Source organism: Rhincodon typus, chromosome 3 (assembly GCF_021869965.1).
Source record: "Rhincodon typus isolate 14 chromosome 3, sRhiTyp1.1, whole genome shotgun sequence".
Lineage (NCBI taxonomy): Eukaryota > Metazoa > Chordata > Chondrichthyes > Orectolobiformes > Rhincodontidae > Rhincodon > Rhincodon typus.
In genome coordinates, this window is record NC_063334.1 from 118,989,268 (window position 1) to 119,013,217 (window position 23,950).

The window sequence follows — 23,950 nt, forward strand, 5'->3', positions numbered from 1 at the left end:
GGTCATTGGATAAACATATGGATGATAATGGAATAGTTTAGGTTAGATGGGCTTCAGACTGGTTTCACAGGTCGGCGCAACATCGAGGGCCGAAGGGCCTATACTGTGCTGTAATGTTCTGTGTTCTATGTTCTATGTGTAATGGTAGGCTTAGCTCACTCCAGGATCTGAGTTGGTGACCTTTTCCTGTGAAGAGATGCTGATGATTCATCTGAAACAGAAATGTAGAAACTTCTCAGACTTTTCTGCAGCATAGCATATGCTATCCAGCCTTGGAAAGGAGTACATGAGAATGCAGGATTGGCAGACTGAGAGGTTATGTTTTTGGTCAGGTTTTCCGATATCCTTCAATGTTCTTAAGTACTTAGGTGGTTTTCTTTTGGATGATGTGACAATCTCTGTTTCAGTAACCTCTTGGTGAAGCATTGCCTGTTTCTTGTGTGAGGAGAGGGACAAGAGAAAAAGGTCTTCCATCCAACCAATTATTGATTCATGGAGCCATATAACATGGGAACAGGCCCTTCGACCCAACTCGTCCAGGCTGATCAGGTTTCCTAAACTGAACTAGTTCCGTTTGCCTGTGCTTGGCACATGTCCCTCTAAACCTTTTCTATCAAATGTCTTTTAAATGTTGAAATTGTACCGTCTCTGCCACTTCCTCTGGCAGCTTGTTCCACATATGCAGCACCCTCTGTGTGAAAAGGTTGACCGTCACATCCCTTTTAAATCTTTTCCCTGTCACTTAAATTCATGCCCTCTAGTTTTGGACTGCCCCATCCTGGGGAAAAGACCTTGGCTATTCACCTTTTATCTCTGCCCCTCATGATTTTCTAGCCTCCAGCACTCCAGAGAGAGCAGTCCCAGCTAATCCAGCCTGTCTTTATAACATGAACCTTCCAGCCTTGGTAACTTCGTTCTAAGTCTTTTTTTGCACCCTTTCCAGTATTGTTGCCTGTTTTACCATTTCGCATGTTTTGACAGTTTTGAATTGTCTTCCTTCAGAGTTCCTTCAAGCTGCCAACTTGATCAGTTCCCAAATTTCAAGATCAGTGTTTTGCAATCCTGTAGAGTACTAAAGAGTTGGTGTAGAGTCATTGAGTCATACAGCACTGAAGTAGACCCTTTGGCCCAACCAGTCCGTGCCGACCATAATCTGAAACTAAACTAGTCCCACCTGCCTGTACTTGGCCCATATTCCTCCAAACCTTTCCTATTCATGTTACTTATCCAAATGTCTTTGAAACATCGTAACTGTACCTGCATCGACCATTTCCACTGAAAATTCATTCCAGACGCAAACCACTCTCTCTGTGCAAAAAAAAAGAAGTTGCCCCCATGTCCGTTTTAAATCTTTCTCCTCTCACCTTAAAAATACGTCCCTTAGTCTTGAAATCCCCAACCCTAGGAAAAAGACACCTGCCATTCACCTTATCTTGGGGTATTTATGTTATCTAGTCATTTTCCTGGCTGTTAATGGGAGCTTGCTGTGTTAAGTGGCTGTCGCATTTCCTACAGTTGGGCTGTGACAACCCAATAGGTATCGTGTAATAAACAGAAGTATTCTTCTTTCTCTCTCAGATCTTATTACTTCAGTACTCTCTGGTGCTAGACATCAGAGGTTAATGCTGTGTACCCATTAATAGTCATTTCCTTATTAATGCGTGCATTTATCAGTTCCTGCTTTACTTACAGTCCATATGCCTTTTGAAGATTTCATTCAATCTGTGCAAACACTGAAGTATTATGCAACTGCCATTTCCTTCTCTAACATAATAGTCTGATGATGTTACTTTTGTGGTCTGGGCTTAGCTAATTGGTCTTCATGATTGATTTATAGAAACCGCTTCTGTTTCTGCTTGCATTGTTGGCAAGTTTGTTTTATTCTGCCTTGCTATTCTCCTTATCTCTGTACTTGTTTCTGTCTGTAGGTGGTATTTCTCATGTCTCTCTTGCATGGCTACTTTCAGCACTGTCATAGAATCCCTACAGTGTGGGAAAAGGCCATTCGGCCCATCGAATCCATACCAACCTTCTGAAGAGCTTCCCACCCTATCCCTGTAACCCCATGTTTCCCATGGCTGACCCACCCGACCTGCACATCCCTGGATGCTCCAGCGCAATTTAGTGTTGCCAGTCGACCTAACCTGCACATTTTTGGACTGTGGGAAGAAACCAGAGCACCTGGAGGCAACCTGTAAGACACGGGGAGAACATGCAAACTTCATACAGACAGTCACCCAAGGCGAGAAGCAAACCTGGGTCCCTGGTGCTGTGTGGCAGCAATGCTAATAACTGAGCCACTGTATCAAATACACTTTCAACCTTTTTGAGCTGAATCTCCTTCATGTTAATCTTAATCCTGAAACAAAAAACAAAAATGAAAATCTTGGAAACACTCGGCAGGTTAGGCAGACAAGTTAACAATGTAGTAAAACATAAGAAATAGGCCGATCCACCATTTAATACTGTTGTGGCTTATCTTGGGCTCCAACCCCACCTTGCCAACTCCCCTTACCCCTGTCTCCTGAGAACCCAAAATAATCATCTATCCCAGCTATAAATATATTCAAGGTTAGACCATCTGCAACTTTGTGAAGTAGAGAATTCCCAAGCTTCACAACTCTTTGTGAAGTGATTTCTCTTCATCTCTGTTGGAAATAATCACTCCCTCATCCTGAGAATGTGTCCCAGCATTTTAGATTGTTTCTGTTGATCAGATAATCTCTCAGCAGTGACCCTATCAAACCGCTTCAGAATCTTTAAATAAAGAACTGCGGATCCCAGAAAACTGAAACAAACACAGAGAATGCTGGAAAAACACAGCAGGTTTGGCAGCATTTGAGAGGAAAGACAAAAGACAATGGCCTTAAAACGTTAGTTCTGATTTTCTCAGAACAGCTGCTGCCAGACCTGCTGTGTTTTGATTAGGTTGGCTTGCCATTCTTCTCTTCAGAGTGTATTGACCCAATTTACTCAGCCCCTGATCATAGCACATGGTTAGCTCAGTTGGTTGTGCTGTTGGTTTGTGATGCAGAGTGACACCAACAGCACCGGCTGAAGTTATCATGAAGTCAACCTCCCCTTTACCTGAGGTGTGGTGATCCCCAGTTTAAACTCACTACCAGTCGCGTGTGTCTCATGATGAGAGAGCAGCTTGTGGTCCTCTAAGACTATGGTGACTTTACCTTTTTACATCACAGGACAACACCAATCTAGTGAACGTGGGCTGTACCCTGTCCAGTGCAAGGATACACTTCTCATAGTGAGGACACCTAAATGCCACAAAGCCGCACTGATGTGGTCTCCAAATTCCTGCACTGCAGTCCCCTCGGCTGGAAAATATAACTTGTCAGCAGTAATTAAAACAAATAGGAGATGGAGGGAATCTCGTGAATATGCACATACAAATGAAACAAAATTGCATTGTAAAGTCTAGGTGGTGCTAAAACGACAAACATGATATCACCTGAAATGTGGGATAAAGGATATTGAAAGAACTTAAAGAAATAAATGCGGCAGTATATATGTGAATAGCAGAGGTGGTTACACGTAGAAACTGAACAAACTGGTTCTGGAGGACAGTGTACAGTCACCAGAATCACCTCCTTTCTTTAAAAGAAAGTCAGGGCTAAGGTTAAGGTTAGAAATTATTGGAGTCAGTATTCAGGCCAGAAGATTCCGAATGTCCAGTGATACGTTCAGATTGAAGCATGAACGGGAAAAATCAGAGATGGATCATGTAAGGTCAGGAATGGGAAATTTGAAACCTAGTGAATACAGTCATTGATGCACTAGAAATTGCAGAAAAGGTGCGTTCCAACAGACCTGGAATGAAGTCTATTTGGCTAACATCGACGTAGCAAGGATCCACATGAAGTCACACAGTTGTTCTAAACGGTGGATACCAATGAGCAGAGCTGGAGGAGAATTGTTCCAATGTTCATCTCATGTTATATGACCAAATATACCTTGCTAACTCCTCCTCGCTTTCCAAAGAGACTCGCCTGCTGACACGTGCTCTCCTTTCACTCATATGAGATATGCTACAATTGCCCATTCACTTCTTTCCAGAAAGTGTCCAGGACTTTAAATATCCCTTTCATACATGACAACAGTTCACAGGTCCTTTCTCTAACTCTGTATACTATATATCCACAAGTTACAATGTGATCTGCTCCAGAGTAGAAGACATATATCACAGATTAGGCGGTCCCTTTATTTAAGAACATAAGAAATAGGAGGAGTGCATCATTTGGCACCTCCAAGTTAGTTTATCATTCAGTAAAATTTTGGCTGATCTGATTGTGGCCTCAGCTCCATTTTTCCGTCTAACCCCACAACCCTAGACTCCCAAACACACACACTGTCATCAATTGCAGCTGAGATCCCCAGTAGCTGTTATTGCAGACTTGCAATATTGCAAACTTTTCATTGTCTCTAGTGATGGGCTGACACCAACTGCAAGTGCACTGATTTCAAATAAAAACCGAAAGAACTGCAGATGCTGTAAATCAGGAACAAAAACAAAGTTGCTAGAAAAGCTCAGCAGGTCTGGCAGCACCTGTGAAGGAAAAAACAGAGTTAACGTTTCAGGTCCGATGACCCTTCCTCAAAACTGATTTCAAGAAGTGCAAGCGTTGTACTTCTCGGCACTTATCCTGTAAGAAATCCATTCCAGATTTATAACTTTGCTGTTCACTTTCTTAATCTAAATTCCTGATTTACTTTTATACACTTCCTATCGTTCCCTCTTGTACTCAGCGTACCCTTTGCCCTTGATTTTTATTTCTTCTTTCCTTTTTCTGTTCCTATGGCGTTGTATCTCCTCTGCCTTAAGATGTGCTGAAGAATCTTGCCTCAAATTAGGCCCTAATTAGTTTATTTCACACCTCTTTCTAAAGTAAAATTTTTGAGTTTCAGCTTGAATTTAAATTACTGTTGACTGAAAGATTCACCTAAGCATAAACAGCTTTTGGAGTAGGCAGAGTGGAGAGTCATGTGAATCCACCACCAGCTGCCAGCACTCACTGAAGAAGTAGGATAAATATTTAACTAGATTACATCCTCTGTGCTCACAGTTAATGCTCCAGCTTTCTAATGATAAGCTGCAGTCAGCTGATCAGCAAGACTCCCAGGTGCTTTTAACAAGCACGGCCTGATTAAAGGTTATCTAATTAGACAGCAAGTATTCCGAAATCTGTCAGGTTTAAACATATATCATTGAGAAAAGGTATTAAATTGAAACCTTCTCACTAGTTGCCTGTCATGGTGTCTGTGGGTAAATAGGGCTGAAGCATTGCAACAACTGAAGTGGGAGATATATGACAGTGCTTGAAGTGACAGACTTGTCACTGCTCCTGGGAATTGTTGGGAAGGCAAGATTTAATTTAAATTGCTTTTGCAATTGTGTTTGAAGTGCCAGAATAATACTTTGTCTGAGTGACTATGTTCCCCAACTTCGTGTCAGTTGTAATGTAGGAATTCGTTGCCAGGATTTGCTTTTTCACATGGTGTTTGAATTGCATATGGAGAATCAGAAATTCTTCCTATTCTCAGTAACAGAGACAAAGGCAGAAGCATTTAGCTTGACATATCATTTGAAAGACCTCAAGTCATTTTTTATTTCCATCTGAATTCCATGCTTTTGCATGGCAGTTCATGGCAAAATACAGTGAGGAATCGTGACTGCAAAAACAGAAATTGCTGGAAAAGCTCAGCAGGTCTGGCAGCATCTGTGAAGAAAAAAAAAAATCAGTTAATGTTTTGGATCTGGTGATGCTTCTCAGAACTTCATGGTCATAATGTTGGCCTGAAACATTTTTTTAAACTCTGTCCTTTTCAACTTACATCTGACTCCCTAAATGTGCAGATGATTTGGCAAACAGAAATGGCACAAAAAAAAATTTCTGTACACAGCAACCTGTTTTAATCTGGACACGGGGGTTGGGGTTGGGGGCAGGGGGGATGGTGGATGGTGGATGGTGGATGGTAGGTGTGCTTGACAGGGTGGCTCAGTGGCTAGCACACAGCACAAGGGGTTAAGAGTACTATATGCATCCATAAACATCGACTTAGCCAAAGAAACAATTGCCGCACTATTGGACGAATGAAGTGGGCAGGTACCCCAGGACACTAACAACATCAGTAAGAACACCATCATGAAACTACTCGATCTGTGCCTCACAACCCACTTCACCTTCCACCACGGCATATACAAACAAATCAACGGAGCACCAGTGGGATCCCTGCTATCAGGACTGATTGCAGAAGCAGTATTGCAAAGGTTAAAACGGACAGTGCTCCTCACTGTACAACCCAGACTTTGGCTCCGATATGTAAATGACACCTTTGTGATTATTAAACTCACAAAACTGGAAGAAACCCACCGACACATAAACAACATCCTCACCAGGATAAAATTCACAAAAGAAGAAGAAAACAACAACCGACTACCCTTCCGAGACATAAAGATAGAACGCAAAAACGATGGGGAGCTCCAAGACTAGTGTATATGGAAAGACCACACGTATGGACCAGATACTCAATTACATTAGCAACCACCCCAAAGCCCACAAACAGGGCTGCATCACAACACTATTTTAACGAGCGGCAACACATTGCAGCAACCCAGAATGACGCAAAGCAGAACAGGAGCACCTACATGAAGTCTTCAAAAGGAACGGGTACCCAAAAAGCACAATCCGTAGTTACCTCCGAGACACACCACAACACGACCAGACTCGCTAATCATCCTACCGTACATTAAGGACATTTCAGAGATGACCACAAGACTACTTAGACCCCTAGGTATCAGGGTAGCCCATAAACCAACAACCACCCTACGACAGCTACTGATAAACGTAAAGGATCCCATACCTAAAACCAAACCTTATATACAAAATATCATGCAAGGACTGTGAGAAACACTACATAGGTCAAACTGGAAGAAAACTGACAATACGGATACATAAACACCAACTAGCCACCAAGAGGCACGACCAATTCTCACTTGTCTCACTGCACACAGACAAGGAGAGACACCAAGTCGACTGGGACAACACATCAATAATCGCACAAGCCAAACGGAGATACACCAGGGATTTCCTGGAGGCGGGGTATTCCAACTGGAACTCCTCCAACAAACACATTGAATTAGACCCTGTGTACAAACCACTGAGCAACAGAACTGGAGTGGTACCAACCACCCCACCAAACTGAGGCATATAAATAACAAGCGGGATAGAACACCGTGGCTTCACTGGAGATTTATTGATGATGTTACCTAGCAGGGTGATGAAACATTTGCTACCAAACCCAGCGGCTTGGCAAGCATGTCTGCAGCCTGACATATTGGTAATTAACTTTCAAAAGGGAATTGGATGAATTCTTTCAGGAGGATAAATTACAAGGCAATGTGGGATGTGCAAGGAAGCTTCACCAAAGAGCCAGGATAGGCCAAACAGCTGCCTCTTGTGCTGTATCATTGGGATTTTATTACAAAATGATAGAACACGAAGGGGAGGTGTTATTATTAGGCGTTATACCATTGGACTAGTAATCCAGAGCCCTAGGCTATTGGTGGGCTTGAATCCCACCATGACAGATGGTGAAATTGAAACAAAAATCTGGAATTTTTAAAAAAAAAACTAGTCTAATGGTGATAGTCTAACCATTGGCGTACTGTTATCTTGTAGGTGAGGAAATCTGTCATTCCTCCTGATCTTCAAAGACAATTTGAGATGGGCAACCAATGCAGTTTAGATTTTATAAATACAACATCAAGTGCAAGAGTTAAGTGATTTTGAATTTATACAAAGCTTCACATTGGCCAGTTAAATATTTAGTGCGCTGTTTTAGCCTGTAATTAAAGACATGGTGTTGTAGAATCGTCGGAGTTAGGTCAAAAATGGCAGATTACAGTCATGGCAAGAAGGTGAGCCATCCATGTCAAATGTACATATGGTTTGTGATGTACACCAGTAAGACCGTGCTCTATTTCCTGACCCAGTAGACTTGGACAGAAAGCTTAAGGAACTAGAATTCCGAGATTGCACAGTCTGGAGTTCCAGGTGCCTTGTTGTCAGACATCTCTTGATGCCAAGAATCAACACTGGCATTGGGTAATGTTGGCAGCCAACAGTAACAAAAATTGTTGTTGCTGAATGAAAGCCACAAATGAATGCAAGGTACGTTCCGATTGATACTTCAATAAAGTGACAATTTATTGATTTACACGGGTTTCTCTCCTGCAGGAACTTGGAGATTCTAACAGCATCTCAGTGCAGATATACTTCTGTCTATAAGATTAATTTTTCAAGCAAACGTTTTACAAGACAAATTGACAGTGCTGAAGTCCTGGGTGAATCAATTTATTGGACTTGGGGACTTCTGTCGCCTATTTCAGAACATCAGTAACAAGGATAGTGTGGGTGATCAGACTGAGAACAGTGCAAAATCGAGGGAGATTTTTAATACAAGTCTCAAAGTAAAACTAACATGTCCCTTTCAAGTTTTTTAAGCTAAGTGTCTTTGGATGCAGAATACCTGCTTCATCAAATGTATATATCAATTGACATGGTGTCTGATTTCGGTTGCTGTCAAATAATGCAGAAAGTGGGAACCGTAAGCAAAATATCTGCATCACATAGCTTTATACTTTGCTGGCATGAGAATATTAAAAATTTGTGGTTTCTCCTGGACGGTTTGATTCTTGAGGAAATTGGAGAGAAATTTTCCTGCCTGTTTTTCTCTTTCTGAAGTCCCAGGAGATTGAGTGGCAGTAGGGTGCTGTGTGGGTGGAAGGGAAGAAGTATTTAGTTGTGATGCTCCAACCATAACAGTGTGGGGCAGGCTAATGGACCCAGCTGGTCTTTTCATACCTGTTAATTTCATATCTTTGTGATTTGAATTCTTTGCAATGTTTAAAGGTTACAATTGACACATTCATGCCTGGCTTCGTGCTTCCTGCAAGGTAATTTGGTGGTGTGTGTGCGCACATTTGTATTAGTGTGTCAGATTTCCCAGGAGTGTCAGTGTGCAGAGGAGTGGAGATGGAAATCTGTGCTTTATCAGCAAGTGGTTACATTAATCAGCAACTATAACTGAACTATTCTTATTAAAAGAGCTTCATTCATGTAGACAAAGTGGCATGACAAAGGATTGCAGCTATTCATGAGTCACCATTATTCAGGTCTGATTGCTGACCTTCACGAAGGCGTAACTTCAAAGCCTTCTGCATGTAAATAGAGGCATTGAAAGGGACAATGATAGGCCACTCATTGTGATCAGTGTGTCATGGCTTTCACTTTGTTGCATATCAAAGCCTGCTGCCAGGTGGGGAATGGATAGGTTTCATCCTTGTCTGTTGGGTGTGGAACATTTGAATTTGGATGTGCGTTAGGTTACACTTTAAGGGAAAATATTTTGTTGCATTGGGTTACATTTTTACTCATGTTAATAATACTTAGGTTAGCAACTGAGATAATTGAGTAAATCTGAAATCTCTGTAATGATAAACTTGACTGGAGGACGCTTGCATGTTCCACACAGTCGTCTATTACCTTAAAGGTCATAAGCTTCTCACTTTTATTTCCACAACTCTTTGACTGAACTGACATTATAATATGTTGCATTTTCAACATGTTTCGTTGGCATTAAAACTTAGTGGATTGGCATTCCAGAAGCCAAGTCAGAAATTGCTGGAAAAACTCGGCAGGTCTGGCAGCATCTGTACAGAGAAAACAGAGTTGATGTTTTGGGTCCAGTGACCCTTCTTCAGAACCATTCCAGCAGTTTCTGTTCTTGTTTCAGATTTCTGGTATCTGCAGTTCTTTGTTTTATTTTGATATTCCAGAAGACTAGGTAAATAATTCAAAAAGATGTTAAATAGTTTGAGAATGTGAATTGACTATTAAATCAAAAAACTTGTTAGTATTAGTAAAAGCCAGTATTGTTAAAAACTGGCTGGCTGGTGTCCTTCAGGGAAGGAAACTTGCCTTTCCTCTCCAATTTAACCAAAATGAGAGTCCAATTCCTCTCCAATTTGTAAATATTGCTTGAAAAGAGAAGGATAAACCTGGCAGCTGTGGCCACTCAGCTTAATGTTAGTGGTGGGGAAATTACAACAGCCTGGAACAATCTTAATTTAGTAGTTCCTACTTTTCTGAATGATGAAGTCAGTGTGGATTTATTGAAGCAAAATTCAATTTTCCCAACTAAGTTCTTTGGAGTAGCAGACCAACTTAATGAAAGCAGTGTGTGTGATCTGTAATGTAGACTTAAAAAAAGCCATGTAGTTCTGTATTAATCAATAGATTTATAAGCAAAAATAAAACCCACAAAACTTGAAAGATAGGGACAATAGTTTAAAAAAAGTTCAGAATGTGCTTGTGAGCTAGGATGGTTTACAGTGGAGATTCCCAGGGTTTCCACTGGAATGTTCAATACAACGATTAGGAATGTTCTCTTGGATGTATAAGGCATTATTTCAAAGCTTACAGATGGTGCATACTTAGAAATGTAGTGTGCAATGAGCTGTGTAGCAATACACTATAGAACAATCTACTGGTGAAATAAACATGCATTGCAGATGAAATTTAATGCAGAGTAGTGTGATGTGATCCATTTTGGTATAAACCATGAGGAAAAGCATTATGAACGAAATGGCACTATTTAAAGGTGCATGAACAGAAAGGTATTGGGGAATATGTACATTGGGGAATATTTGAAGGTGGCAGGACAAATTGAAAAAAACTGTTTAATATGATAAACCTGTGGGACCCTTGCCTTTCCTACTTTGTACTCTATTCCTGTATGAATAAGATTGTGCAACACCTTTGAAATCACTGTTAGCTCTCAGCTGGAGTATTTTGTTCAACTCTGGGCAACAGACTTTTTGAAATATTTCAAGGCCTTAGAGATGGTGCAGAGAAGACTTAGAAGAATGGGTAACAGACATGGAGAGGTGGTTCCTCTCATGATTTCCTCGGGAGACAGGAGGAATGAATGGAAAATATATCATTAGTTCTCCCTAATGTACTTCAGGAGTTCATTTTTCACTGATACAAAATTCAGCACTCTTTAAAAATTTAATTCATTGGAAACTTCAGCATAAGAATGTGCATTTGTTGAAAGCTTGGCAGCATTCAGGATTTTAAGCAGTATTGTGACTGAAGTAGGATGTTACCTAAATGATCAGTGTAGCAATGGGGGTTCTCAGGCTCATTAAAATTACATGTGAATCTCTTTTAGAGGAGAATGCGTCAAAGGTATTCATTTTTTATCTTCTGCTTTAATGTTTAGAAAGGAGGCTGCAATTCTGGGTGAACAGTAGCTAAATTACCTCCAAGACCTGGAAGATATTACAGCAAACTGGTGTCCAACAGTGGACCAGTACATTTTGTTGTCCTTTTTTTTTTAAAAGAATGTAGGTCTGTAACCTGCTTTCTAAATGTTCTTGAACATCTTGCACTGAGAAGTATTTCAGTTTGAAAATTAAGCTTATTTTCTCATGGTGAGCGCCTTTCAACGAGTTGCTGGCACATTCAGTATGAGGCTGAGTACACAGAGACCTATCATGTGGCACCTGTCTTCGCATTGCATACACAGTCACCACAACATTTGCCCATCACTCCCTGCTCCCCTTCCCTCACAGCCCATGATCATTCAGTTTCCAAGGGAAATCAAGAATGCCGGAGAATGAAAATTAAGTCAGTTTTGGAAAGGCAGAATAAGAGAACAGAGATAAAATGAGCTAATTACCCTGTGCTGTGAAATTTCTTTGTTTCCAAGAAAGACAGCAGAAGGCCAAAACTGGTCTACTTTCAATCTGTTCTATCCTGGCAGGCTGTAAAACCTGCACATATTGCCTCCATAGCTTTCTTCTCCAAAACAGACATGCATGCAAAATCACAGACAAATATTCTTCACCCAATTCGGCGATAAACATGTAGAGAAGGACCAGAAAAAGATGTGAGAGTCACCCAAGCCTCTCCCATCAAATCGTGATTGCTTCAGATCCAGTTTGTTGTAGCTGTTCTAGAATAGAGAAGGCCCACAGTTGGGCTCATAGAGGTGCTCAAAACTTTGGAAAAATTTTGCTAGGGTACACAGAGATAAGGTTTCCAAAACTTGATGCTAGTCTTAAGTAGGTACTAACCAATCTGTTCGGGTCTATGAATCGATTGTGGAACCACAAAACATTTTTCAAAAAGAAAGCCTAATTGCATTCAAGGAAAAGTTAGTTAAGTATGTGAGACAGAATGGAAGGAATCATGTTCCTGTATTGAACTAAGTAGCAGAAGATTTTTGTTGAGCATAAACTTTGGCATATTGTAGTAATCTGTTTCTGACCTGCGTCAATATCCAGCCCTAACACTCGTCTTGTGTTTCTGCAGGAGAATCACCCACCGCTACCACCACCACCACCTTCGAATGCCGTCGTTACCACCTCGGCATCTACTGCTCCACGGCCAGCATTGGCACCAGCAGACCAGGTGGCACATCCAAGGCCTCAGGCACGGCCAAATATGTAAGATGAATGAATGTTATTAGCGATGTCCCTAACCTCCTGCTACTTGCCTCCTGTTGAGAAATTTGCGTTTGCATTTCCAAATAGCAGACTATTATTTTTAGTTCCACCATTAAAAGTGGATGGTGATGATGTTTTTCTCCCTTTTGTTAATTTGTAAACAATTAATCTTGAAAACTAATAGATGTGTTTCAGCGAACTTTGGTGTGCAGGTAGAGTATAACCCACGATTACTTTCTGGCCAAGATCCGGATTCACATCCTGGAATTTTTTTCAAAAGATCCATTAACATTGGGGACATGGAGCAAGTTAACTTTTCTTTCAAATGTTGCAGTTTGGTTGATCCAGAATGTTGTGGATTGTCTCAGCTGCTGTGGTGTAATTTGTCACAGCTGTCAAAATGTGAGCAGGATTTTCAGAGCAAGTTGCTTTGAAGTTTCCTCATCGAGATGGACGTTCTTAATGACAAGATTTGTAGTTTACTTTGTCATTACAGAACACAACCAGGCAGAGAGAAACCTCAGGAAGAGTTGCTTAAATGAAATAATGTTGAGCTCACAGTGTTTCGGTGTTGGGCACACTCCACTGAATGAACTCTTTACTTGCTTAAAACTGCAATAATTTCTTGTTGTGGAATTGGCAGGAGTCCCCAATAAAATAAGAAATTTACAACATAGCAGTGAACCATCCATCCCACTGGACTGTCTTCATCTTTATGTTCCATTTGAGTGTTCTCTTACAGACTATTTTCTTTCACTCTTATTTCACCAAATCCTTCTGTATATTTCTCCCTCGTGCACTTAATCAAGTCATGTGAAATACATTTATGCTATTTGCCTCAAGCACTTTCCAACCAGTCTAAGTAAAAAAGATCTTCTGAATTCCCTATTGAATTTATTTAGAGTCATAGAGATGTACAGCGTGGAAACAAACCCTTCAATCCACTCATCCTTGCCGACCAGATATCCTAAATTAATCTAGTCCCATTTGCCAGCATTTGGCCCATATCCCTCTTAAACCCTTCCTATTCATACGCCTATCCAGGTGCCTTTTAAATGTTGTAATTGTACCAGCCTCCACCACTTCCTCTGGCAGCTCGTTCCGTACATGCAACATCCTCTGTGTGAAAAAATTGCCTTTTAGGTCCCTTTAAATCTTACCCCTCTCACCTTAAACGTACGTCCTCTAATTTTGAACTCCCCTACCTGTGGAAAAAGACTTGGCTATTCATGATTTTATGAACCTTTATAAGGTCATCCTTCAGCCTCCGATGCTCCCAGCCTATTCAGCCTGTATCTGTAGCTCAAACCTTCCAAACTTGGCAACCTCCTTCTAAATATTTTCTGAATCCTTTCAAGTTTAACAACAGCTTTGCTATAGCAGGGAGATTATGCAAATCTGATCCATTCATCATCTCATAAACCCATAATGAACTCTGATTACAGTGAGTAGGGTGAGCTAGCCCATTCTCTGACAAGATATCTATCGGATATGCATTTTGCAAACATACTGCCCTTTTTCTTGTTCAACTTAAAACCCCTCAAAAAGGAAATCATTTCAGCCCCATTGAGGGCCCCATACCTCAGGTAGGATGTACTGGCCCTGGACTGGGTCCAGAGGAGGTTCACAAAAATGATCCCAGGAATTAAAGGCGCAACATATGAGGAACGTTTGAGGATTCTGGGTCTATACTCAATGGAGTTTAGAAGGATGGTGGTGGTGGGTGTGGGGGGGATAGTGGTGCGGGTTTAATTGAAACTTGCAGAATACTGAATGGCCTGGTCAGAGTGGATGTTGGGAAGATGCTCCCAATGGCAGGAGAGACCAGGACCTGACGGCACAGCCTTAAAGTAAAGGGAAGATCCTTTAGAACGGAGGTAAGGAGAAATGTGTTCAGCTAGAGAGCGGTGCATCTATGGAATTCATTGCAACAGAAGGCTGTGGAGGCCAGGTAATAGAGTATATTTAAGACTGAGATAGATAGGTTCTTGATTGTTAAGGGAAACCAAAGGTTACGGGAGGAAGTGGGAGAATGGGGTTGAGAAACTTATCACCTATGATTGAATGGCAGAGCAGACACAATGGCCTGAATTGTCTTATGATTTTCACCCAGTTGTAGGTTTCTTAGAGTCATGGAGTCTTAGAAATGTTGTGACTATCTCATGAATATGGCCTTAGCTTTGAACACGATCGTAAGTGGATCACATCCTGGTTTATTTTTCCAGTAATATGTTGATTACAGCAAATTCTTCACCTCATTGCTTACCTGCAAGTTTGTTGGTCAGGACACCCTTACATTGCATTCCTTGTGCTAGAATTAAAGTGTCTCCTTAATACAAAACACAGTGCATGCTCGATGTGCATCACTTCCTGGGGAAGCTAGATGTCTCCAAATCAGTTTTAGAGGTGAATAAATGCAAAAACATTTTGCATATTTCAATATTAAATGATACATAGTTTGGATTCAGCCATTGTTTTGTCAGTTTGCATTCTACTATAATTGGTCAAAGTTGTTGATCATTTACCTATTTCTGTAGGTATGTTGCTTTATATCCGTACACTCCCCGCAAAGAAGATGAGCTTGAATTGCGAAAGGGAGAGATATTTCTTGTGCTTGAACGCTGTCAAGATGGATGGTTCAAGGGAACATCTATGCACACAGGCAAAATCGGTGTTTTTCCTGGGAACTATATGGCTCCTGTAACAAGGTCAGTAAGTCAGTCCCCTGAACCTAGTTCAAAATATTTGATGTTATATGAAATTGTTAAGCAAAACATCCAACAAATAAACTGCTCCAGTCTGAGTTGGATTAGTAAGCAAGTTGTTCTGGATTATAATAAAAACCTGCCCACATTCTGGCAGTGCATTTAAGGACTGGAGTCAGAATGGGAAAAGATTCTTTGTATGTTTATATGTTGGACTGAAGTTCGTTTTGAGCCATGTGTCCTCTCACCAAATCAGTTGGTGATAGAGAACTTTGGTATTGTTGAAGAAAGATATCTTGTCTTGAATTCATCAGGGCAGTTTGTAAGAAATACCAATGTCAGGGGAAAACAGCATTTTATGCTGTATAAGAAGAGAGTACTAATTTCTTGACAAATGCACTTGGATTGGTAAAGGTGTTGCCATGGGGAATTCACAATTTGGAGTTCATCCTCAGATCTTAGATGCGGCTAGTGGGATAGTTGATATGTTGTTATGAAGCTTTCAGATTTCCCTCAATTTCTGGATTGTTCCATTAGATTTGCAAAATAACTTCTGACTTGCAAGATTTTTATGTGTTGCTTGCAAATTGATAAATGCTAGAAGAAAGATTTCAACAAAATGTGTCACTTTTCAACAATTCTCAGTAAATCCTTGAATTAGTTTGTTGCAAATTCGTTGACATCAATCTGCTTTGCCTATCTATTCCTACTTAGGGAGACTTTTTGTCCTACCTCTTTCCTTTTGCAAAATTCCTTAAATGACATTGTCTTCTGAAAATTCTTCCCTCCCTTAAAAGAAACCACTTAAAAGCCTTTTTCTGTGCAATCGTCCCGTCTCTCCCTTTGTCTCTTTGGCATCGTTCTACTTGTCTGTCTTCATGCGTTCCAGTTAACCCCAATGGGAAGCTCTGCATAATGTGCAGACGGACCTTCTGCTGTACCTTGATATACCTAGAAAATGAGGGGAGCTGATTTAAAAGAGGGGATTGCATTTGTTTCTGTCGCTGTAACATGCCTCTGGCCCTTTTTGAGCTCTGTCTCACTGAAGATCAGATGCTGTGACAGACATAAAGCTGTGTGTCTGATGTGTTGTAGCATGGACAGCTTGCTTATCAAAGCCACTCTGCAGGTGGGTAGAAATTGGAGCTGCAGTTTGCCCAGCACATAACCTTGTAAATTTGTGATCCTGGCAGGGTAGCAGCTCTGGCATGTTGCTTGATTTGTTTTTCTTAATTGGCAGATTAGCTCACAACTGCATTGCTAATTAAAAAATACAACTCTTTAAATTAATTCAGTTTCAACTAACAGTGAATTTAAGAAAGAACCGTTCAGCAGAAGGGATCGATAGAATCCTTTGTGAAAAGGGAGGCTTCTTAATCAATCCGATAGAAGGCACACATCTGAAATGTTCACAGTGCTTTTCTCTCCTCTCTCTTTTTTCTCCTTGCCTGCTCTCTCTTTCTCTCTTGCGCTCTGCTTGCGCGCGCGCTCTGTGTCTCTCGCGCTCTGCTCGCGCACGTTCTCTGTCTCGCACTCTGCTCGCACGCACTGTCTCTGTCTCTCTCTCTCTCTCTCTCGTGCTCGTACTCAGCTTGCGATTTGAAATTATTTGCAGGGCGCCCGCTGCTGCAGGGCAGTCAAAATTGCCAGTAGTGGTGACAGCGCAAGTTGGCCGAGGAGTGACCACAGTGGTGCCTGTACCGGCAGTGACACCCCAGCCCAAATCTCCCGGCAATGGCGTAGACTTCAGCAGACCAGTCAGTCCGACCCCGCCGATCCCCACCGCAGTGATATCAGTGGCCCATGTACAGGCTACCAACCCACAGGCCAAGGTTCTGATGCATATGGCTGGTCAGATGACAGTTAACCAGGCTCGCAACGCTGTTCGGACGGGTGAGTTCAGCCAAGTGTTATTGTGGCCGTTTATCAGTCTTATTCAAACCGCTGGTTGCGTTGTGTTGAGTAGGGTAGCAAGGCAACAGCGACCTTCTTTGGCTTTCCCTCCTTGCATTTTCTTCACCTGTGACATTTAGTCTCCACCAGGATCAATATGCAGTGCTCTTCTGAAACGCAGAATCTTTGATCAACTCTTGATATTTTCGCAGTGTACATTGCATGATGTGCTCCCTCCTGTCTTTGTTTTAAATCAAAGTACCAGTAATTGGTTATGTTTTTCCACAGCAGGTTGACTATTACAAACTTAGGACTAGACAGTGACCATGGTCCCCCAGTCACTGTTCTGTCACTCTGTTGAATCAGGACTGATCTCTGAAGTCCATTTCCTCTCCTTTCTCCCTATGGTTTTATTTCCTCACCTATCAAAGCCTTAGCAGTCTCAGTTATGAAAAGATCTATGTATAGGCAGCCTTATTGGCTTTGTACAGGAAACGGTTTGGAAGTCTGCAAGCTTCTGAATGGAAACATCATCCCTGAATGTTAATTTTAAGGTTGTACCCCCTTGTTCTGACGTCCACCAACCAGCCCCACCCGCTGCACGCACATAAAAAAGTTTCTCTTGATCTCATCATTTAGTTTTGTTATTACTGGCTTGATGTTATGGATCTGGATGCTGACGGGACGATTTTTCCCAAGTTGCATTTTTGCTTGAGAATTTTATCATGGAATCAGACTTTGGGAAGGATGCCTGGTAGGGTAACCAATTCAGTTCAGTTCCCTGTTCTTTCCCCATTGCCCAGCAAATTTCTCTTTTCAAAACCCATCCAGTTCTCCAATGGATATTCTTCTACCATCCTTTCAGACAACACATTCCAGATTACAACTCACTGTATAAAATAAATGCTTTTTACCTTTCACTGGCCTTTCACCAATTGCCTGTGGCCTGTGTCTTCTGACCCTCCTACTAATGAAACAGTTTGTCTTTAGTTACTCTGTTAAAATCCTCCATAATTTTGAGCACTTTTATTAAATTTCCACTCCCCCGCCCCAATTTCACAGCTATTGCTTTGTAATTCAGTCACATTAACGCAGTGACTTTTTTTTAACCAACAGCTGCTGCCCAGGGCCAGGAGAGACCGACTGCGGCAGTGACTCCAATCCAGGCTCACAGCCCAGCTTCCCCCAGCCCTGCCGCCACAGTGGCTGCTCAGCAGGTCGGACCCTCGCAGCACCCGCAGCAGGCCGTCAGCCCTTTCTCCGTCGTCACCGCTCCTGCAGCAACGAGACCCACCGTCGCTCTGACCTCAGCAACTGCTGCTGTAACCCCTCCGAACATCAGTGCCACCACTCTAGAGGGGGATTCATTGGGCATTGCCACCACATCTGCAACAGCCTCAACTATTAATAAAGTTGAAAAGGAGAGCAGAGAAAAGGTGAGAGAGGTGGTTTTTTTTTTCTTAAATTTGTTATTGAACACGGCTGTGTAAATAGCGCACACCTCTCTGAATCAGAAGGTTTGGAGTTAAATCCCCACTTTGGAAACTTGAGTACAAAAATCCAGACTGGTGTTTTAATGCAGTACTGAGGGAATGCTGCACCATCAGAGCTCTCAACTTTTGGGTGGGATGTTAAACTGAGGTCTTGTCTTGCCTCACATCAGACCTCACATCCCAGGTGCACGAGTTCAAAGAAAAGCTGGTTCTGAACATTATTTGAATGTCCTTAACTATAAAAATCTAGTTATTATTACAAGGTTGTGTGTAAGAACTTGCTCTGTGCAAGATGTTTTATATTTCCCTACATCACCACAGTGACTATACCTCAAAAGGAGCCAACACTTTACTGGTTGTAAAGTACTTTTCAGGTATGTAGGTGCTGCATAAATACAGGTATCCCAAAACTTTGGTAGGGCAGAGCTGAACTACTATGTGCAGTTCTGGTTGCCGCACTACAGAAAGGATGTGATATCACTGGAGTTTGGGGGATCTGTTGCAGTGGAGATTCACCAGGATGTTGTCTAGGTTGGAGCAGTTTAGCCATGAACAAAGGCTGGATGAACTGGGGCTGTTTTCTCTCAAGCAGAGAAAGCTGAGCAGGGACCTGATAGACATGCGTGAGATTGAGGGTATGGAATAGGAAGCAGCTGTTTCCCTTAGTCGAAAAGCCAATAGTAGGGTCATAATTTTAGGGTGTAAAGCAGGAAGTTGAGGAGATTTCAGAAAAACCTTCTTCACTCAGGGTATTGGGAATCTGGAATGCACTGCCTCGGGCAGGAAACCTCACAGCCTTTAAAAAGTATGTGGACGAGCACTTGAAATATCATAAAGTTCGAGATTACATGCCAAGAGCTGGAAAGTGCGAATACTGTAGGCAGGTTAGCGAGGATTCGATGGGTTAAAGTGCTGCTTCTGTTCTGCATGACTGTATGTTTCTATGACTCTAAATGGACAGGTTGTTACTGGTTGGTGATTCCTGAATCATGGTTCCTTTCTAAAGAACCCAGACTTTGGCATATCCTCTAATACAACGCTACGTTAGGAGCGAAAGCAAGAATATTTACAAGGACTGGAAATCTGAACTTAAAAAGAAAAAGCAGAAAATGCTGGAAAACATTCTGAGTTGGAAATCTTTCTGGCAAACGAAATGACGTTAGCGATTAACGGGTTTTATCAGAAGTGGATGATGTTAGAGATCAATTGGGATTATGCAAGTTCAGAATATAAAGGAGAAAGGGGAGAAAAGTATTGAATCATAGATTCCCTACAGTGTGGAAGCAGGCCATTTGACCCGTTGGGTCAACAACGATTGTCTGAAGGGCATCCCACCCAGACCCTCCCCCCTGCCCAATCCCTGGCATTTCCCGTTGCCAATCCAATCCACCTAAACTTTGGACTGTGGGAAGAAACTGAAGCACCCCGAGGAAACCCACACAGACACTGGGAGAACGTGCAAACTCCGCACAGACAGTTGCCTGAAGGTGGAATTGAACCCAGGTCCTTGGTGCTGAGAGGCAGCACCGCTAACCACTGAACCATGATGCCACCCCTCAAAGGGAAAAATCTGTGATAGAGTGAAAGGCAGGAGAGGTTGCATGACAGAAATTTTACACCCCACCACCCCACCCTCCACCCCCGTGGAGAGTAAGGATGTGCAAAAGAACCCAATGAAGAAGCAAATGTATAATAGTACTTGCTTTAAAATTTTTACTGTAACAGCCTAACCAAAATCAGCTTAGAATAGGCCAAAATTACCAACTGAATTGTCTTCAATAGAACCTTTTAGTTAACTGCAAATAGCCAATACAGCAAAGCTAAGTCTCAGATTTGTTGGCCGATTCCCAAGCACATATGGCACTGAATACAGTTTCTAAAATCTTTCACAACTTGAGTAGAGTTTAACTCTCCCTCCTCTCACACAGGATTTGATGATCAGTTAACCTGTGACAATTATTACACCATTTGAGTTCCACCAACAATATCTCTGACAAAACAGGCACTGGGGCCGAACATCTTCGACTTTATTTATGAATTTATTTGTCAATCCATTTCATCTGAATACTGAACAGTGCTTGTTATGATAGGCCTTGGTTAAAACCACCCAGCTTCTCATTGTACGTGGACTCCTCATGCAACTTAGTTTTACGTTGTTCAACTAATTTATTGTGTTTTAACTAATTAATTTTTTGCAAGACTTTTGATATGATTTTAAAAAAATCATTCATGGGATGTGGGCATCACTGGTTAGCTGAGCATTTATTGCCCATCCCTAACTGTAGTCAACACTTCTTGTAGTCACATTGCTGTGGGTCAGGAATCACATGAAGGCCCATCAAAGAAAGAACATCATGAACCAGATGGGTTTTTACAACAATTGGACAGGGCTTACTTGGTCACCTTCAGTTTAGCTTTTTATTTCCAGATTTTTTTTTATTTCATCCTCTGCTGTGGTGGGATTCGACACATTTTTCTGTAGACATTTGCCTGAGGTTCTGAATTACTCATCCAGTTACATTTACCACTACAATAAAATAAATAATTAGGAGTCAAATGGAATTTCGGCATTCATTGCGAGGGAAATGGAATATAAAAATAGGAAGGTTTACTGTTGCTACACAAACTGATGGTGAGTCTGGAATATTGTGCATAGTTTTTGGTCTACTCAATTGAAAACAATATATTCCCGCTGGGAACAGTTCAGACAAGGTTGAATAGACTCATTCTTAGGGTGAATGGGAATTTTATGAGGAGAAGGTGAACATGTTGAACCTTTACCATAACCATGGAGAAGAATGGGAGGTGATTTTACTGAAACGTATAAGATCTTGGAGGGACTTGATCAATAGACATGGAGAAGTTAGAATGAGGGAATGTACTTAGAAAATAAGAGGAGTCCACATTAAGACTGAGGTGAGGAGAACTTCTCTCTGTAGATTGTTATTCTTTTGAATTCTCTTCCTCAGAAAACAGTGGAGTTTGGCTTATTTAATTTATTCAAGGCTAAGAGAAATGAATTCTGATCGAGCGAGTCTAGGTTTGAGGAGGAGACATGAAAGTGGAATTGATACAACAATCAACCATAATTTTTTTTATATGTTCAAGGATGTGCGTGTCACTGACTCGGTCTACATTTATTGTTCATCCTTAATTGCCTTTGAGAAAGTGGTTTTGAGCTGTTGTCTTAAACCACTGCAATCCATTTGTGGAAAGGACACCGACAGCGCCTTTCAGAAGGGGCATCAATGGCACTATGGTGCCCTTCTCTGACAGCAACATGTTAGGAAGGGGCACAAATGGTGCTGTTTAGGAAAGGACGTCATAGATGTGACCCAGTGACAATGAAGACACAGTGATATAATTCCCGAATGAGGATGGTGTCCGACTTGAAGGGAACTTGCAGGAGATAGTGTCACCATGCATCTGTTGCCTTTGTTCTGTCTAGCTAGTCAAGATCCCAGTTTTGGAAGGTAATGTGGAAAGAGCCTTGGTGAGTTATTGTACTGCTTCTGGTAGCCATTTCACACAGCTGTGTCTCAGTGACAGAGGGAGTGAATGTTGAACGTGGAGGCCGGAGTGCCATCAAGTAATCTGTTTTGTCCTGGATGATGTCAAGCATGTATTTATTCATTCACGGGAGGTGGGTATTGCTGGGCCAACATTTATTGCCTGTTCCTAGTTGCTGTTGAGAAGGTGGTTATGAACTGTCTTCTTGAACCGCTGCTGTCCCTGTGCTGTAGGTCGACCCATGAGGGAACAACAGGATTTAGACTCAGCAATACTGAAGGAACAGTGAATTGTTTCCAAGTCAAGATGGTCAATTGCTTGGAGGGGTACTTGCAGGTGATGGTATTCCCATCTACCTGCCTCCATTGTCCTCTTGAGGGGTAGTGTTCCTGGTTTAGAAGGTGCTGTCTAGAGAAATTTAGTAAATTTCTGCACCAAATCATGTAGTCAGTACACACAACTGCTACTGAGCATCGGTACAGGAAGTGGATTCTTATGGATGTAATGCCAATCAAGCGGGCTGCTTTGTCCTGGATTGTTCAAGCTTCTTGACTGTTGTTGGAGCTGCACTCATCCAGGGAAGTGGGGAGTATTCCATCACACTCCAGGGGAGATAATGACCTTGTGGTATTAGCACAATTAATCCAAAGCCCTGGGTGATGTTCTGGTGGTGACTTGAACTTGTTCACCAAAGTGGAAGAAAACAATTCCTTTCCTAAATCTCAAGATACTTTGTAAAGAAATCATAATGTTACATTGAACGTGGTAGACTGAATTCAATAAAAATCTGGAATCGAGAGTAATGATGACCAACATTGTCAATTGATGGAAAACCAGTCTTGTTCACTCATATTTAATGTTCACTGCCATACATAGCTGAAATAAAATGAAGAAATGTGGGTGCTAGAGATATGAAACAAAAAGGGAAATTGGTGGCGAAAATCAGTAGATCTGGCAGCATCTGAGGGAAGAAAGCAGAGTCAGCATTTCAAGTCTGGTCACTCTTCTTCAGTTCTCCATTCTTTCCCTATTTAAATAATAGCTGCTCTGTTCTTCCTATCAAAGTGCAGAGCCTACATTTTCCCATATTATATTCTATCTGCCAAATGTTTTGCCCAGTCGCTTAGCCTGTCTATATCTTGCTGTAGACTCTTTGTGTCATCCTTATCACATGCCTTCCCACCGAACTTTTGAGTCATCCAAGTTGGCTTAATGCTGTCACTTCCCTCACACGTCATTAATATATGCTGTAAATAATTATGGCCCAGCACCTGTGGCACTCCAGTATTTGCAGGCTGCCATCCTGAAAATGCCCCCTTTTCTCAGCTCTGTCATCTTTTAGTTTGCTTGTGCCTGGTAGATGTTGGTTAGGCTTTGAAGGATCATGTTATTGAATGGTGAAGCAGGATCAAAGGCTTGAATGACCTGCGCTGGCTGCTGTCTTCCTTTGGGTCCAGAGTCAGTAAAAATGGCTAAAGTATATCAGCAAAGGGAGATGGAAGTATGGGAACATTTGACAGAGGAAGGCTGTCGAAGTCTGGAAGGATAGGGTAGAGAACAGGGGTGCTGTTGAGAGCAGACCACCTTCCTGACAGTGTATCTTGGCTACTTGGTCCTGGAATGTGTTTTTAAGGACTAATATGTTATCTTACCCCAAGTCTCAATGGTCAGTGTAAGCTGGAAGCTGTTTTCTGTAAGATGCTTTGTTTGAATGGAGTGGTGAAAGGAACTGTTAATTGCAAGGACAATCTAATAAGTGGCTAAACTAAAGTTAAATGAACATGATCATTGAAACTTTATTCTTTCAATGATTTTCAAAC

At 41.7% G+C, this 23,950-nt stretch overlaps 1 protein-coding gene across 1 annotated transcript in view; it reads left to right on the forward strand.

Annotated features, from left to right (window-relative positions):
• Nucleotides 1-23,950, forward strand: part of LOC109918372 (E3 ubiquitin-protein ligase SH3RF1-like) — a 113,113-nt gene that overhangs the window by 79,090 nt on the left and 10,073 nt on the right. Inside the window, exons 6-9 of the mRNA XM_048594060.1 lie at nt 12,396-12,529; nt 15,067-15,237; nt 16,850-17,127; nt 18,244-18,563. Of these exons, the coding sequence (XP_048450017.1) occupies nt 12,396-12,529; nt 15,067-15,237; nt 16,850-17,127; nt 18,244-18,563 (903 nt within the window). The remainder of the gene's footprint in view (nt 1-12,395; nt 12,530-15,066; nt 15,238-16,849; nt 17,128-18,243; nt 18,564-23,950) is intronic.